General features: G+C 49.4%; 1 protein-coding gene across 3 annotated transcripts in view; it reads right to left on the bottom strand.

Moving 5' to 3' along the window:
• Nucleotides 1–4,298: 4,298 nt before the first annotated feature.
• Nucleotides 4,299–18,503, bottom strand: part of DGKA (diacylglycerol kinase alpha) — a 59,992-nt gene continuing 45,787 nt past the window's right edge. For 2 of the 3 annotated variants that reach the window (XM_084837358.1, XM_084837359.1), the window contains 12 exons: nt 16,186–16,278; nt 14,423–14,496; nt 13,857–13,931; nt 13,518–13,603; nt 13,186–13,275; nt 9,747–9,907; nt 8,837–8,901; nt 8,372–8,462; nt 7,608–7,806; nt 7,231–7,351; nt 6,128–6,188; nt 4,299–4,996 (listed from right to left, as the gene is read on the bottom strand). In XM_084837358.1, coding sequence (XP_084693484.1) covers nt 4,898–4,996; nt 6,128–6,188; nt 7,231–7,351; nt 7,608–7,806; nt 8,372–8,462; nt 8,837–8,901; nt 9,747–9,907; nt 13,186–13,275; nt 13,518–13,603; nt 13,857–13,931; nt 14,423–14,496; nt 16,186–16,278 — 1,215 coding nt within the window. In that variant the 3' untranslated portion in view covers nt 4,299–4,897. The remainder of the gene's footprint in view (nt 4,997–6,127; nt 6,189–7,230; nt 7,352–7,607; nt 7,807–8,371; nt 8,463–8,836; nt 8,902–9,746; nt 9,908–13,185; nt 13,276–13,517; nt 13,604–13,856; nt 13,932–14,422; nt 14,497–16,185; nt 16,279–18,503) is intronic. The other variant, XM_084837360.1, reaches the window with a different exon arrangement.

Raw genomic sequence — 18,503 nt, 5'->3', positions numbered from 1 at the left:
TTGCTTAAATCAGCAAAAAGCCTAATCTGGACACCTTGATAGGGATCAGGGAGCATCACCTATCATGAGGTGATAGTAAAAGCATCACGAGGCTTTTATGGTGCCACCTCATTCACAAAAGTTTGATGAGGTGTTGAAGAAGCAGAAGGTCTCTACTGGGTCCTCCCTTCTGATGCAATGATCCATCTCCTCTCCCAATACTATAGCTAACTAACTCCATCAAGCTCCACCCACCTGATGCTATAATTTCAAAAGAAATCATAGTGTTTGGACCCAAGCCTTATTTCAGAATATAAAACAACCATCCCTTCTCCTGTAAACCTCAACAGAAAGAACACATTGACTGCTGGTTCTTCGAATCACCTCCATCATGCACAACAGGCTGTAAAGTATTGCTCCACTTCTTTCTACAAAACTCTTGTGTTCCTTATTCCATGGTGTTCTTGTCTCAATGCATCCTTCCTTTACCAGGATCTTGCCCCTCAGTCAGGGGCCACATCAGATGATGCTTTTAAAATATTTTAAAATGGCTTGTCAGCTTCATAATTGTGATTATTTTCACATTTATATCCTGTCTTTCCTCTGGAGAGCTCAAGAACATAGTATACATACAATTCTCCCCCCTCTCCCATTTTATCCTCACAACAAGCCTGTGAGGTAGGTTAGGCTGAGAGTGACTGGCCCAAGGTTACCCGATGAGCTTCATGGCTGAGTGGGGGAGATGAACCCAGTCTCCCCAGTCCCAGTCTGACATTAACCCAGCCTTCCCCAACCTGACACCTTCCAGATGTGTTGGACTGCAATTCCCATCCTAGATTGCCCATGCTGAGGATGATGAGATTTGGGGAAGGGTGCTCTAACCACTGCACTACCACACTAGCTCTCATGTCAGTTGTACTCTCAAGACAGGTCTTTGTGTGTTAAACTGACACACTTCCAAGGGCTTATCCATATGACCCAACAACACACACACACACACTGCATTTTTTTCTTTGCATGAGTCATTAAACAACAGCAGCACTACATTGAATACCTCTGTGGGTGTGTAAAAATGTGATACTGCTACAGCAGTACTACCTTCAGGAGAAACATCTGCAATAGGTAAGGACTGCACCTTTATTGTGCTAAAAATGATAACGTGGAATGGCCTTAACCATTCAAAAGTGACACACAGATCTTAAAACAGGGTCTTAAGATCTTTGGCATTCTGTCCTTCCTCCAAATAAATTGGGGAAATTTCTCAGTGACTTCCCATCCTAGGCCAAAATCTGCTTAGGTGCAAACATCATACATCGCAGCTATGTCTAATATAACCCTGATTTCCCCTTAGTTGCAAAGCCCCTCAGGAGGGGGTGTTTTGCATTAGAGAGAGAGTGGAGGAGAGTGTGTGAGAGACTAGAGGAAGGGAGTGCGTAACCCTTCACCTGCCTAACACTTTACCCCTGAAACTCTTCTCTCCAAAACACAGGTCTGGAACACCACCATGGCGATAAAAGCAGACAAGAGAGATGGCTGCTGAGGAAAGTGGCCTAGCATGGGAAGGGTTAAGCACCTCCTCCCCTTCTACCCCTTCTCAGCTGCAAAATTCCCCCCCACCCCTCCATGGATGCTTTGCAATGGAGAAGGGGCTACAGTATGTAAGGCTTCATTACATAGAGCTGCAGTGTAGCATAGTTTGCCCACAAGGTTCAATGACAGAATCTTGTTGGGGATCTTTTGATCATTCGCTAGGTCCACTTCAAAATAGGTATGTCAGACAAATCCATTTGAGGGGTGGAGTTTGCTGAGGCTCGGCCTCTTGAACTTCGTTTCGGTTCCTGCTGCGGTACCCAACTTGATCTGCAGCAAGTCAGGCCAGTTTGCATCTTTTCTGGGAATTTTGCACATGGGGGGGGAGGTTCTGCAAGTTGTGCAACTTTGAGAAATTTCTGCAAATTACACAAATTATGGCCGAATTTGCAGAACCTGATGTAATTTGCGCAAATTGCAGAACCTTCCCAAGAAAGTCTGCAAACGTTTCCAGAGTTCAGGGAACAGCCTGCAGCTCAGCTCATAGATGCAAAGCAGGTCATACATGCCACAGAACTCTGTTGAGCCAAAAAAGAACTCGATTTCCCAGCGATGGACATCCCTACTTCAAAATAGAGCACAATACCACTGTCCATCCTTGAGGCTACAAAGGAATTAATGATGGATCTATTTTCTAGAAAGGATGTCAGCCTCCCTCCCAGACAGACAGGCAGCTGGTGAAAGGCATCCTTGATCATTGACACAATCTCTCTGAGGCTCTGGACAGACAATTTTACAGATACTTGGTAATGTAGAGCTGTCACTGCCCATGATGTGCATATTATTTTTTGTGGGTGCTTCCAGATGGAAGGGCCCTAATACTAAGTATCAGATGGCATGGTGCAGCAATTCCATCTTTTCTTTCTCAACGGATTTTCCGCACAGTAAGAATAAAGATGGAAGCAGAGGTGCAAAAACATGGGAGGGTTACAAGTGGATGACAACGTCATCTGGAACCCCCTGTAAAAATTCCATGAATGAGGGAAGGCAACTGCAGAATAAAAACCTCATCTGGAAGCGCCATGTATTAAATTGTACTCTCCAATCAAACTGCATGTTCTCATAGCAAATCTCCAGAAGTGTGTCAATTCTGCTGAAATAGGCAGACATACTGTTTGTTGTGTGACTAATGCAGGCACCCAACAAATGAGTTCTTTTGGATGAGTTCTATATTCTCTCCCTTCCCAATAATGCCTGGCATATTTTTGAATGTTTTTTTAACAGTTTGTTGTTTCTGCTATGCAAAAGGATGGCTGCATATCGCTACTTGTTCTCTTCTAGCCCTTAAAAAAAACACCAGCAGTTTCACTTAGGAGTGAAGTTAACTAGATAGATAAAAAAAACTGCTGGTAAACTCATCTAGACAATTTCACCACACCACTGACCTGCATGGGACTAAGAGAAGTGGATTTAGTAATTAGGAAAATAGAGGGATGGGTTTTTTAACTGAAGCCATTTCTCCTAATGCTGCATTCCTGGGGCCGCTGTTTCCATCCTGAATTGTATTTATACAGATATCAAGCTACCAGTGCTGGATCTGGGCTAGCACCACATAACAGTAAGGGTGACGTTGCCCCTATAGCCTGCAGACTTTAAAGGTGCAATCCTACACATGTTTAGACAGAAAAAAGTCCCAGAACTCCCAGCATTCCCCAGACAGCATGGCTGGCTGGGGAATGCTGGGAGTTGTAGGACTTTTTTCTGTCCAAGCACGCATAGGATTGTGCCCCAATTGTCTGTATACGGACTGAAGGTTGAGATGGTGTGCTGGATCTGGAAACAACTCAGGAATGCAAATTGCCCTTCAGTTATTTCTGCATAACCTTATGCTGCCTCCTTGCTTGCAGCAGCCGGAGGGAGCAGGAAGGTACATTCCCCAAAGCAGGAAACCTTTAAGACCTTCGCTGTGAGCAGCAGCAGCAAACACAGTGGTCTGCGATTTGGGTCCTCTGCTTGACTGCAGTGAATTGTTTGGTCACCCCGTGCTTTAGTGCAGAGCCATGCAAACAGTTACCATGCCAACGTGCAAGCACCCTACAGCGATGTGCCAACGTAGATATGCCTGAGGTTCTGAGATATGGTCCCAGGAGCAGCAAGATGGTGAGCCATCTGCTAGGTTCTACTACACCAGGTGTAGGCAGAAAGAAGATCTCCAGCTGTGTTGGGCTTCAGCTTCCAGGATTCCTGACCATTGGCCACACTGGCAGAGGGCTTCTGGGAGTTGAAGTTCATAGGAACATAGGAAGCTGTCTTATACTGAGCCAGACCATAGGTCCATCTAGCTCAGTATTGTCGACACTGACTGGCAGGGGCTCCCTAGGCTTACGGGCAAGATTTTTTTCCAGCCCTACCTGAAGGTGCTGGGGATTGAACTTGGGACCTTCTGCCTGCAAAGCAGGTGCTCTAGCACTGAGCCACAGCCCCTCCTCCAAAGAGATCTGCTGGAAGAGGGCAGACGCGGAGATCTGCTGTTTGCCCATGCCTGTACAACACTATGTGAGCTCCACAAAGGACAGTGAAGTATTGCTTGCGTGTGTGTGTGCATACACACTTGCATGTCCACATATGCGTACAGGCACAAGTGCACATACTTTTCCCCACCCCCAACAGAATATAATGGCTTGTCTCAGCTCATGTGAGGCTTGGCCAACACAGAGAAATACCTTAAACCTAGGAAGGCCTTAACCCAGGCTCAGGGCCTGCCACATTCAAAGAAATCAGCTACAACAGGAGAAAAAAAAATCCAAGCCCGGCCCTTTATTACTATATGCTGAGGCACTTCTGATAACTGTAAGAGGAGGATTTGGAATAGAGTTGCAATAAATAAAAGGGGAGGGAAGGGAGGGAGAACAGCTGGTGCCACCACAGTCTCTCAGTAGTTACCTCGAGTGCAGGGGGGAAAGATCTATGAGGGGCAGACTCGGAAGGGCAGGCGCCAGCAGTGTACAGGGCCTTTCAGTGGGCCACGGAGGAGGGATTTGGCATCCACACAGTAAGGGGGTACTAGCATGGGCAGGCAGCCCCAGGGGAACACCAGATGGCAGGGCACTGCAAGGCCTCCAAGGGCCGGGCCCCCAAGTTCTTCCCCAGACCAGGGAGTCAGCAAGAACCATCTGTGCAGGAGAAGCAAAGGCTCTGGCTGCAGCAGCCCTCCACCCCCGTGTCAAGGATGAGGCAGCAGGAAGCCCATCTCATTCCAGGTGGTGGTGTGTGGTGGCGATGGATCAGGATTCCCCCTGTGGTGCAGAACGCCTGACCATCCTGACAGAGGCCCCGAGGGTGCATCGTCGTGGAGACAGCGGTTCCCCAATAGGCACAGAAGCCACTTTTAGGACTCCTGTGGTCCCTTCTTGAGGCCAAAAAAGCTGGAAGATCGGGGAGGTGGCGCGATGAGCATTGGGGCTTGGTTCTTGTGGATTATCTTGATCTGAAAAGATATATATACAGAACAGGGTGTTCCAACTTAAGCAGGAGGACTCGGGCTTTTTCTCGATTTGACCATGAAGCATAGCATGCAACAGCCCCTGCTGCTGGGCAGGGTATCCCAACCCAGCTGCATCTCTTTTTGGTCAGGCTAAAATGCAGCTTCCAGATCAGTGGAAGTAGTAGTGCAGAGCCGCTCAAAACACCGTTTCCTGGCAGCAACTTCCACATCCCAAGAACTAACGCACTGCAGCATTAGGTTTTGCCAGATGCAGCTAGCTGGGTCCGTATCCAGAAGGCAGTGTCAGGCTGGGGCTCTGTGCCAGGGCTGGTCCTATAATGACGCAGCCTGATGCAGGCGCATCAGGCGGTGGAAGGGGAAGAGTGGCAAATTGTGCCACTCTCCCCCTCCAAAGGACCCGCCACTTCTTGGTGCCACCAGCTACCTGTGTGGCCAGCCAGCTGGCTGGCTGCTTGCTCCTAACCACCCAGCTGGCTGCTCACTTGCTCCCACCTGCCTCCCGCCCACCTGCAGAGCCGCCATTCCTGCCCACCCATTCACTCTCCCTCCCACCTGACCTGCTTGGCCGGCCGGCTGGCCAACCCAGAGGGCCGCTTCCGCGTGCATGCCCAGTGACCGCTCCTGCCTTTTGCCCAAGCCGCAGGGCTCCTGGGAGAGAGCGTTCAAATTATCGCCATAAGTCCTGAATTACCGCGAGAAGTCCTGACCCTCTCATGTGGTTCAGGACCTCTCACGACAGGTCAGCCAACCTCCCCCAGATGCCCCATGGCTGCGATACAAGACAAGAGCTGCAGCTGTCCAGGCAAGCAGGCACAAGAGTAAAACAACAAGTGGCCAGCTAGGTTGGCTGTCCGGCCAAGCAGTTTGGGTGGCTGGCTGAGTGGTGGGCAGGAGGGAGGGAGGAGCTAGCTGACTGGCCAAGCAGCTCGGGAGAGAGGGTGGGAGCCGCCGCTGCCACTGCTGCTACCAGAAGAAGTGGGGTGGCAGCAACAGCTCACTTGAGGTGGCAACATGCCTCGGCCCGGGGCTGCTTTGTGCCCCCAGCCAGCCAAGCCCTCCCTCCGCCAGCACCAGCCTTAGGCAAGCATCAGAGTGGTCCTGCTAGGTGCTTACCGTGCATGGGGCCTGCATCCACGGCTCTCCATCGATCTGCATGGGGAGGTGCTTGAGGGTCCTGCAAAAGGGCAGAAAGAAAACAGAGGGAAGCCAGCATGAGAGCACAGAGGAGACACAGGTTGTGGAGGGGATTTCATTCCGCTATCTGAAGAATGAACTCAGAGGCTTCTGATCACCCAATGCTGGGCGGGAGGATCGGCAGAGGTGATCTTTGCTGCCCTGTCCTCCTGCCATGCAGATTTTGCTAGACAGGCTTTTTGCCCATCTAGTGATGGTGCTTTAGAGGGGGAGGGAGGGAGGCTGGAAGATGCTCAGGACAAATCGTATCCTGGCCTCTCTGGCCTCCTCCCCACCCCACCCCACCCACCGGAACACCCCCTTCTCCGCCCCTCCAAGATCAATTTCCCAAACTTGGAAGGCAGCCAGCGCTGTTCTTCCTGCACCAGCTGCGAGGGGGCAGGGGAATGGATCTCCAACTCCCCCTTCCAAAGTCGGAGCATTGTCTCCGACCTCAGAGGGGGGAATCCCCACAATCCTATGGCCCCTGAGACAATGTCTAGGAGCCATAGGGATTGCTCCCTTCGAAATCTGGTGAGTGGGTGCCTGAGGACTGATTTCCTGTCTTGACCAGTCTATATACTACCATGACCACCATCACCCATTTATATAGGATTTTCAGTTCAAATGTTATCATAGTAATCCTCACACCAGCCCTGTAAGGGAGGCCGGAGCTACAATCCCCATATTGCAGATGAGGGGCTGAGGCTGAGAGACAGTGCTTGCCTAGGACCACTCACAGTACTAGTATACTGAGGCATCTCAGCCTGTGAATGCATCCCAAGTAAGAGGGGTCAATCGCAGATAGAAATGCACTTTGCATATGTGCAGAAACGCTGCCACTATTCCTTTATGTGCCCCAGAGCCAAGTCCTAGTGCTGTGGAAGGTTCTGGTGCAGAATCCTGTCATGAATTAAGCCAGACATGTTGCTGTCTCTCTCAGCCAGTAGTCATACATCTGGCGTCCTTTGGGAAGGGTGGAGGGAAGGCCCAGTGACTTCTCAACCTCGTTCAAAATGGCAACAAGCTGAGCACCTACTCACCGCAGTGTGATCTCAGAGCATTTGGCCAGCCGTTTGCCCGCGCTCTTCAGTCCCGTATAGATCTGCCCCATCTCAATCACCCCTTCCAGGCCCACCACCTCCATCCGCCGGTCACTGAGGTCTGGATGGGGAAGGAGAAAAGCTGAGGATCTTGGAAGCATCCCCACCGTTGTGAACTTTCTAAGTAGGCCAGCTCTGTGAGATTTCAGGAGTGTCAACACTATTATAAAGCCTGGCCATTCCAAACCAGCCGGCCACCTGTGGAGTATTACTCTGCTCCTCTCTCAAGCCACATCTGCCCTTACTTTTCACAACCACTGCAACCTCAACAGCTCGTCCCACCAGGCCCCAAACTCTGCTCCTTGCCCTCAGCTCACCTTGTACACAATTCTTCAGGGTCTCAGCATCAGTGATGACTTGGGGCTGGGCTGCTCTCCCAGCTGTGCTTCGTGCTGCTGCCTCCCCCAAAGGTCTTTTGGTCTCGCCCCAGAGGTTGGAGCCACCGTGCATGCTGGGAATGTTGAGTATAGCAACTCCAGAAAGTGCTCCGCTGAGGTCAAGGGGCTGCCCGCAGCACTGGGTGGGTGGAGGGGGAAGCGTGTGGAAAAAGAAGTTGAGTGACTCAAGTAACTGGCTTCTTACATACAATCCCTACAACTCTGAGGTGAAGGGCCTTGCCCTGCAGGGGACAGGACAGAAAGAGGACAACATTCTGAAGCTATACAGAATAGGGTGGTGCCATCACAAAAGGGTGGGAGAGGGAGAGAAGGCGATGCTTCTTTTTTTCTTTTCTTTTTTTTAAATGAAAGGTGCTTTAGCTCACGCCTGCTTGACAGTTGTCCTATCTGATGTGGAAGCCCTAATCCCAAATGAGTAGTGGCCCCCAGATGCTTCTGGCTACTTAGTGGTGGGGGAAAGGCACTCTGTGCATGCTCAAAAGCAACATCCTTTGCAAGTGCCAGGACCGAGCCTTGGCATTCATTCACAAGAGGTCTCGGTGCTAAAACTGGACTTTAATGAATCTATAACAGAGGTCACTGCAGAGAATAGGAAGAGGCAAAATGGTTGGGGACACATGCGCCCACCTCTCCTAATCACAGCAGAGCTGCGGAACTAAAGGGTTGACAAGGGAGATGCTCACCTCGACGGACAGACACTCCTTGAGCTTTTTGCATGTGGCAAAGATGGTCTCGGATGTGGCAAACTCAAAATACCAGAGCTTGTTCTTCATCCTGTCCGGAGCAAAAAGGCAACCCAAGTGGAACACATGGCAGGGTCTGGCTTCTGCTAGGAAGGCCTCAGCCAGGTGCATCCAGCGGCAGGAGTGGCAGCCTGTAAGGGGGATCCCCTACCACAGCCCAGGTACTCCAACTGCATAATCAGCCGCTCCCCACACACTCTTACAGGGAAAAAAGAATGGTGGTGTGTCAAGGAAGTGGGGGACCTTCCCAGGGGTGGAGCTTCCTGTACATAAGGGGCACAAAGGCCCAGCCAGGGCTGACTGCAGAGGAGGATGACCGATGCCAGAGCAGTAAAGCGAGCCCTGAAGAGGACTCCAGCTGAGCACTGACACAAGGGCAGGGCCCCCCTATTGTGCTGAGCTAACCTGCTGTTGAATTTCTCCGGGTATTTCTCCCTCATGACATGAAATCGGTGGGCAATGGAGGCATCCTGGAGAAAGGGTTGGTGAGAGAGAGAGAGAGAGAGAGAGAGAGAGACAGAGAGAGAGAGACAGAGTCAGAGATGAGAGGGTGCATCACGGAGACAGGGAGGAAAATGAGCACAAGGGGTTGGGAAGGCGTGATTCCCCACAGCTTCCAGAGTGGAGCAAGCTGAAGCTCTCTCTCTCACTCTCCCTGTTACTTCTCGGTTCCCCAGATTCCCACTCAAGTTCCCACCAGCTCTCTGCAACTCCATGTATCCTTCTTGCTTAAAATCTCCCACATCCTGCTTCCCTTTCTCTGCATCAGGAGTGCAGCACCTTAGGCCCAGCAGCCAAATCCAGCCCTCCTGAGGTCCCAATCCGGCCCTCCTAGGGTTCTCCAGATGGCCATGTCCCCTTCCCCCTCACCATGTCGTTTGGTGCTTCCCCAGCTTTTGCACAGCTCCCCCACCCCCAACTCTAACAGGCTACAATGCTTCTCCTAAAGCTTAGTTACTGGCAGCAAGAACATAATGCTTAAATATGGCGGAATTTTTGCCCCACCCTTTTGACCCCGCTCCCCACTAGCATGCAGCCCCCAAGAGCGTCTCTGAAACTGAATTCAGCCTTTGGGCTGAAAGAGGCTCAGCACCTCTGCTGTACACCCAGCTACAGCCATTTATTATGGCCACTTCCCTTCCTGCTGCCACTGATTTCAGTGGCACCAGTATGGCAACAACCCCTCCAGGACCGCACACTGCACTGCTCCGATTTCTCACAGGACGCGCACAGAGGAAACATCCACCTGCCACAAGCCTGGATGAGAGGTCATCCCCTCCCTGGTACATTCACTTCCCGGCCCTTCTGTACTTACTACACCAATGGAGAAATAGTTGTTGATGATCTCATAGGGGACAGGGTCACCTTTTTCATCGGGGTTATCAGGTATCACCTGCACTGACCAGCGATCCATCTGCAGGATGCTGCTCACCTCAATATCTTTCAAAATCTTCACCAGATTCTCACCATCATAACCTGGACAGGAAAGCACACATGAGATAGGGAAATAAGGAGGAGTGTAAGGAAGTGAGTGTGGGCTTAGGACTACGTTTCCTGGGAAGGAGGGGGCAGCGGCTCCACTGCCCCACCTGGGAGAGCCTTAGGGCTCCATCACACAGGCAGAGAATTCCAGATCAATGCCGGCTCTTTCCCCACCCAGTATCATTGCAGGACTGGGTCGTTCTCTTTCGATGGCTGTCCTATCATGTTATTTTTCATGTCTTTCCTTCTCATGGGGGTGGTGATGCTGCTCAGAGGCATCGCCACCTTTCCGCAAAAAAGCATTACACATGCTCGGGTGTAGCAACAGTGCCTCCCTGGTTCCTGCCCCTTTCCCTCCTCTCACACGTTACTGGTGGATGGGGACTGACGCACAGACAGCCCCCCCCCAATCTCCCCGGGCCCCCCGCCCCCCCATTCAGTGTTTTTGACAATCTCTGCCATTTACTCAGCCATTCACTCACTGGGAATGCGCAGCAGGGGGTGTCCCAGCAGGTCGGAAGGCCAGCACGCTGCTCTGCCGACCTGCTACTCTGCTGACCTGCTGCCTCGCTTAGAATGCTGCAGGCCGGAAATGGCAGGGACCCAAAGTGGTGCCAGCAGGGGAGGGCGACACGCCCCTCAGCCCATTGTCATCACCTTCGCCATCATGACCGCACCCACAACAACCCAAAACAACCGCCCACAGCCGTCAACACACAGCAGTTCATTTGTGCTAGGGGAGAAATACACGGGGAGGTCATGGCACTCCATTTGCGCATATTTGGGAAAAGACCACATTTTTTCTGTTTGAGGAAAACATGGGATAGGTGGGTGGAAATGGTGGGATAATGACTGGACGATGGTGACGTCATGGAATGGACCGCACAATTCAGTGAGTGGACATTCATGAATGTGCAATAAACTGGGGTGTAGAGACGCCCTTAGGTTATAAATGAATCAGGATGAGAGAGATGCTCAGCCAGACAGCTCAAGCTTATTTTTCATTGCCTTCCTTTCTGATGCACTAGTACTAATTCCCATGATAGAATGTTGCATTGCTCCTATTTAAGGCCAAGATTAGGCCACAACGGAAAGCACTTTTGTTACAGAGCCAAGTTCTGTCAGAGAGGCCTTTAAAAACACAGGCATTTTAATTCTGTACGTGCTGCTGTACTTTTCTTTCTTCTTTCTTTCTTTATTAAATTTATTAATCGCCCATCTGACTGGTCACCCAGCCACTCTGGGCGATGTACAACCCACCATAAACAATTTAAAACAATAAAATTTTACCATTTTTTTTTTTTTTTAAATACCCTAACCCACCCCAAATGCCTGCCTGAACAACCACGTTTTTAATGCACGACGGAAGCTCATTAAAGAGGGGGCATGACGGAGTTCCCTAGGGAGGGAGTTCCACAGAGTGGGGGCCACCACAGAGAAGGCCCTCTCCCTCGTCCCCACCAGTCTAGCTGTCCTGGCTGATGGGACAGAGAGAAGGCCATCCGAGGCTGATCTTGTTAAGCGGCCTGTCTGGTGTTGCTGGAGGCGCTCCTTAAGATAGGCTGGGCCGGAACCATATAGGGTTTTAAAGGTCAAAACCAACACCTTGAATTTGGCCCGGAAAACAACTGGTAACCAGTGCAACTCCTTCAGCACTGGAGTGATGTGATCTCGCCGGCGGCTGCCTTTAATCAGGCGAGCCGCCGCGTTCTGTACCAGCTGCAGTTTCCGAACCGTCTTCAAGGGTAACCCCACGTAGAGCGCATTACAGTAGTCTAAACGAGAGGAGACCAGGGCATGTACTACCGATGGGAGCAGATGGTCGGGAAGGGAGGGGCGCAGCCGCCGTATCAGACGGAGTTGATACAGCGCTGTCCGGCTCACAGCTGACACCTGAGCCTCCATGGACAGCTGGGAGTCCAAAATGACCCCCAGGCTGCGGACCTGGTCTTTCAAGGGTAGCTGTACCCCATTCAACACCAGGTCAACATCCCCCAGCCTCCTCTTGTCTCCCACCAAAAGTACCTCGGTCTTGTCAGGGTTGAGCTTCAGCTTATTCCTCCCCATCCAGCCACTCACCGTCTCCAGACATTTGGACAGGGATTCTACGGCCAACCTTGGTGAAGATTTGAATGAGAGGTAGAGCTGCGTGTCATCCGCATATTGATGACACTGCACCCCAAACCTCCTGATGATAGCCCCCAGTGGCTTCACATAGATGTTAAATAGCATCGGGGAGAGGATGGAACCCTGTGGCACCCCACAAGTAAGTGGCCACGGGTCCAAAACCTCCTCTCCCAGTGCTACCCTCTGGTACCTGCCGGAGAGGAAGGACCGGAACCACCGCAATACAGTGTTTCCAATGCCCAACCCCTCCAGGCGGTCCAGGAGGATACCGTGGTCAACGGTATCAAAAGCCGCTGAGAGGTCGAGGAGAACAAGGAAGGAGCATTCACCCCTATCCAGAGCCCTCCTCATATCATCCACCAAAGCGACCAAGGCCGTTTCTGTTTCGCTCTTGTCCTTTCTCCCAAGGATCTCAGGGAAATGTATGCGGGGTCGTCCTCACTACAATCCTGTGAGGTACGGCATGCAATGAACCTTAGGGTGGAGTGGGGATTTGAAGCCAGGTTTCCTCAAATGAGGTCCATCAACTCTATATACTATACCACATTACAGCTGATGAGCTATTAGTACATGAGCTCTGTGCTAAGCGTTTTTAACTCAAAAACTGCAGAGGCCAAGGTGTGTTTTTTTAAAGGAACACAAGAGGGTCCCAGTAGTTCATACGCAGAGTCTAAAACCCCAGGGAGAAATCAAGAGACTCTGTAGGCTCATTAGTTCTGTTAACCTGTCATCAGGTCATCTCCTTTGCTGCAATTAAGTGGGCTCACTGCTCATATTCAAAGCTGAGGGAGAAACACTACATGGCTAGGGGTGCAATTTGGTTTTCTTAACTGAAGCCATTTCTCCTAATGCTGCATTCCTGGGGCCACTGTTTCCATCCTGCCTGAATTGCATTTATACAGATATCAAGCTACCTGTGCTGGATCTGGGCTAGCACCACATAGCAGTAGAATGAAGCATGGTTGGCTGGGGAATGCTAGGAGTTGTATGACTTTTTTCAGACTAAACATGTATAGTGTTGTGTCCTAAAAGGCCTTAGCCATGACAAGGAAAGAGGCCAACCTCCTATGGGTCAACTGGCCAGAATCCGGGTGCTTAGAAGAGGGAGAGATGCTAGACTAGACTGATTTGTGGATGCTACTCACCCCCTCCCCAGCGGAGGCAGCGGGCCAGGTCGTTGCCAGTTCCCAGAGGCAACACAGCCACCGGAGGCCGACTAGGTAGGTTGGCTTTATCTGGAAAGAGCAGAAAAATTAAAACAGCCTGTGCACAGCTTTGGAGTTTTGGCACCAGGCCGTTATTTACATTAAAATATGAGTGTGATGTTGGCTGGCAGCCAGTTGCTAGGAAGATGGATACATTATCGACCCTTTCAAATGATGTTCGTATTTTAACTCAAAAATAACATTTTTGAATTGGCTCTCTCTCCACACTAGACTGGGGAAATGTGAGCCTTTAACTGCTCTCAAAGACCTACCAATGGCATCCAAGATCCATCCCACAGTGCCGTCACCGCCACATACCAGGATTCGGAAATCTGGCACATCCCGGAAAAAATTCAGCCTGGGACAAAAAGTACACATGCACAAACAATTTAGCACCTGATTTTACAGGTGCCTCTGTCCTAATCCCCAGTCACCGTGCTATAGATATCACATTCCTCCAACTCTGCTGGTAACACCCGCACCTCCCCCCAAAACACACACACACATTTCTCACGCGCAACCTCCTTTAACCTACAAAAGAGACATTAAACACAGGCAAATGTCCAACAGGAAAACAATGCTGACATGTATCAAGGTTCACAGCAACTCACCCAGGTCCAGGCCCCCCCTTCACTAAATTGTAGACCTGCCGTGGGTTGAGGAGATATTGAAATTTCCGCAGCACCCTGCCAATGAGATAGGACAGAGACGGCCAATCAGAAGCCACCTCAGTGAAGTCCCTGATAGGCTTAGCCAGAGAAGCCAATGTTGGGATGAGATTACAGATGACTGAATCTCATAGATCAGGGATGACCAATTAGTGACCCACAGACCAGGTCTGGAGCCCCAAGCACTTTTAAAAGGTCCCTGGCATCATTATCAAATGTTGCTCATAGTGCGGCAGAAGCATTACCCACGCTTTCTCTGGTAATGAAAGGAAAATATGTTTCTATGTTGTAAGAGACAGAGACAGTCCACACTTGGATTTCCTGTATAATGCTGGGTACCTTCATTTGTGGAAGTGTCTCAGGAAAAAAAATTGTTATGAAAATGACCTACAACTCGCCAGCCAAAAGCAAAGCTGGTGTTGATTGTAAGACACAGAGGTCCTGCAAAAATATTCCTAGCCTCTCCCGCACAGCCCCATTCATACTTCAAACCCCATGTCCCTTCTCACCTCTCTCCCTGCTTCCCACCACTCTTGGGGTTGACAAAGACAAGCAAGGGGTGAGTGTCAGGCACTGGGATGATCTGTGGAAAGAGGGATGGAAACAAGAAAAAGGCTGGGAAATATAGCTGGGCCAATGGCCAAATTTGGTTGCCCACTGTTGTGGCAAGCAAATGGCTGCAGGGTTCAGCAGCACAGGTGGGGGTCGAGAAACAGACATATAAGTTTGACAAGGTGTGGCAGAAATTGGATCACTTCTAACCACCCAACTGCAGCTCTTCCTGTTCTTATGAGCCTTTTCTTCAGAGAGATCTACGGACATCAAGGAGCACAAGACGACACTTAGGGTCACTGTGGGCATGACTACTTGACAAGTTCAAACCAGTTTTAACTCTCATTGTTTTTCTTCTCATCCCCTAATCTCCAAAGACTCCGAGGAATCTTAATCCTGAAAGCATCTAGGGATCATTAACAACCATTTTGCAGCACCTTCCACAAAACTGTCTTTCCCAGGGGTCTTTGGAGGAAAGCTGTTGCTGTCAGAAGTAGTATAGGATTATGATGCAGTTGAGCTCTCTGACCCAAAAAGTCTTCTGCTATACTATAGCAAGCAGCAGTTGCTGAGAGTTTGACTGAGAGGCTATTTTGCTGCTTCTGAATCACTGAGGGGAATTCTGTTGCATTTTAGAAACTCCTAAAAGAGGCCTCTTTTCCAAAGGAAGAGGCAAAGGAGGGTTGGAATTGAGGGCCATTGTCAGAGTGCGAAACTAGACATTATTGGCAGTTGAGAATGGAACTCTCCTCAAATGGGTTTTTAACAAAAAAGAAAAGCAGCCTCCAGAGGCTGTAGGTGTAAGCCAGGGATGTGTGGGGAATGTGTGGCCCACCAGATATTATTGGACTGCAACTGCCATCAGTCCTAGCCAGCATAGCCAAAGTCGAGGGATGATGGGAGTTGCAATCCAGCAACATGTTCCCCATGTAAGCAAACAGCAGGAGAGAAGGGACTGCTTAACTCATTCCCTTCTGGCTATTTTTGTGCTCAAAATTGCCCCATCCAAAGCTGCTTTTCCACCCATAAGGGGAGTGCAGAAACATATCATCTTATTCCCTTGGGGTTGTGTGTGGAAAAGTAGCTTTGAAGGAGGGGAGCTGAGGGCAAAAGCAGTCAGACAGGAAAGGGCTAAGCAGCCTCTTTTTCCACATTGCTCTTGCTTAAACTTGCAACCTCCTCAGGCTGTATTTATTTATTTATTTAAAATGGGAGAAAGGTATATATGACTATGTGTAATGTCTAGCAGTAGTTTCATCCAGAGCAAACAAGAGAAAGGTGTAGCTCGAGACTGGACAGATTCTCATTCAGGCTGAGGGGAGTTTTCACCTGCAAGGCTTAAATCAGTTTGAGCTTAAATTGTCTACAAAACCTTTCCATGACTAGAACATATATTCAATTTCTCTATTCTGTGTTAACAATTTTCATACATGGCACAAAGTGTACAAGAAAGGCTCAAAAGTGTTTTGATTCTCGCACAGGAAAACAGTTTTGAGGGCAAGGGAAGCTTCAACTACTGCTTGACCAAGTTGCTGGGTTCTTCATTTATTTATTTCTGATACTCGTATACCGCTTAATATAATAAAATCCCTAAGAAGCTCACATATATCTATACTGAAGAGCAGGTGTTGCTCAGGCAGCTCAGGTCCTCAGTGCCAACACGGAACTGACAGGAGGAGGCAGGCGCCTGGCAACACCCTCCCTGCTATGCCAAGCTCACCCGCAATGCTTGTCCCTCGGGGGTGGTAAAGGGCTGAGCTTGCTCTTCTGAAGGGGTCCCACAGACTCCATTCTTCTGACTGTTTTGCCGCTCCTGGAACACAAAAGGGACATGGGTCATCAGGAGGAGTGGCACCACGACAGCTCTAAGGAAAGAAGGTTGCTGTTTGGATGGAAACCCTTGGATGCAAATGCCTAAAGCCATCCCTTTAGAAGAGCCACATGCGCTCCAGGACTGGCAGCTTGCTCCTACTCTGCTCTCAATGAACTTGTGTATCCTCCTGTGCTGACACACATACCTCTCCCCAAAGCTAAAACCGATTGTTGCCCCTCCTCCCAGGCAAGCCATCTCCTTGGTTTGGGAGGTCATTTTCCCCCAAGCATCTGTCTGATATGGGGTGCATCTAGATGGAGGGGTCCTAGTGCTAACAGTCAGGAGACATTGTGCAAGTATTCCACCTCTTATTCCTTGATGGATTTTCTGTGGTAAGGAAAAATAAAGATGGAAGAAGCACTGACAAAACATGGGCGGTTGTGAGTGGAGGATGAGGACCATCTGGAACGCCTGTAAAATTCTGTGAATGTGGCAGGGCATTGGCACCATAAAAGCCTTTTCTGGAAGCACCCTAAAAGTTTGTTCAGCATTTTATTTAACTGAAGTGTTTCTTTCTGTTTTTTTTAATACTGCTGAGAGGAGATGGCTTCATGAGTATCACAAAAGCGAGCCAATCAGCACACTTCACAGTCCCACTCTGAAAAGAGAAGGGGAAGTTGCTTCATGACTGACACAAGAGCCAACCAATCAGTATTATACTCTGCTGTTCAAACTAATAAACAAATTCCTCCTGATCCTGAGGAAAAAGCTTTGAGCTTTTCTAGACAAGGCTTTTATTGTGCGCTTGCCTTCACTCATGATAGTTTGCAGGTGCTTCAGACAACAACACCATCCTCCAGGGCCTCTCCTGTGCTTTCCAAACATTTCTGCTGGCGGGGGGTGGGGAGGGGTGTTGACCATGGAAAGTCCAGTTCTTTTAGGGAATGGTAGAATAAAGTGCTAGTATAGTTGTGCAATTCCACTATTCCACAATGCCACCTAGGGCATGTTTCCATGCTATCAGCTTCACTTTGTTGGAAACTTTCTTGCGATGTTCCCCCAATTGCATCTTCTCCTTTTCCAGTTTCCACAGTGCTTAAAGTCCTGGCTTATCATCGCTGTAGCCTGGGGCTCTGTGCTGTTTCCACTGAGCTCTAACCAAATTATTTTCTTGATGGCTGGATGGAGTCTGAGTGGAGTCTAGGTTGGGTCTGATTACCTCATCAGTGTTCCTGCCTCCTTGGCCATGTTTCCAGGACAATGGAAGGTGAAGCTAACGGAGGAGTATGGGATTTTTTTTAAAGGAATCAACTTTGCTGTGAAGAGAGGCTTTCCCCCTCTCTCCCTCCTTTCTCTTTTCCCCTGAAAATCCAGATGCACCTGCATTTCAGGAGCAAGCCTCACTGAGCACAATGAAAGTTACTTCCAAGTAGACACACATATGCTTGTGCTGGAGAAGGGGGCAGAACACAAAGAGGGAAACTAGCCACTATTTTAACCCAGAGGACCTCACTGATCACAAGGGGAGTTACTTCTGAGGAGACAGTAATGGATTTGATGTGGGAAAGAGTGTGAAACCAGTCCCCATTTTAACACACAGGATCTCTATATGGAAGCTATGAATGAGTTACGTCCTAAGGAAATGGACCAAAGCCTCAAGATCGCGCTTAATCGCATTTAAGGAATTGGGCTTAAAAGTGTGCCATTTCAATTGAGGGGGAATCTTTGTAAGTTCTGATGTAGGCATTCAAAGGCAAGCCTCATTCAGCACAATGGGAGTTACTTCTGAGGAGACACTAGTGGGTTTGTTGTGAGAAAGAGAGTAGTACACACAAAGATGGAATCCAGCCCCCATTGTAACCACAGGATAGCTATAAGCTGTGAAGTACTTTCTTCCTAAGGCAATTCATCGGAGCCTCACTTGGACGCTTAAATGCATTTAAGGAATTGGGCTTTGATGTGTGCCATTTGAATTGAGGGGGAATCTCAGCCTCATCCACCAAAATGGGAGTTACTTCTGAGGAGACACTAATGGGTTTGTTGTGGGAAAGAGACTGAAACCATTTTAATGGTTTAAGAAAAAAACATTTTAATGTGCAGGATCTCTATGTGGAAGCTGTGAATGAGTTATATCCTAAGGCAATAGACCAAAGGGCTTAATCACATTTAAGGAATTGAGGGTTTTGATATGTGCCAAGTCAATTGAGGGGCTTCTCTGTCATTTC

This window comes from Heloderma suspectum, chromosome 2 (assembly GCF_057233095.1).
Source record: "Heloderma suspectum isolate Gila_16-S chromosome 2, 16-S_ref, whole genome shotgun sequence".
In the NCBI taxonomy this organism is placed as follows: domain Eukaryota; kingdom Metazoa; phylum Chordata; class Lepidosauria; order Squamata; family Helodermatidae; genus Heloderma; species Heloderma suspectum.
Note: the sequence above shows the minus strand (reverse complement) of the source record. Positions and strands in the feature narration are given on the sequence as shown.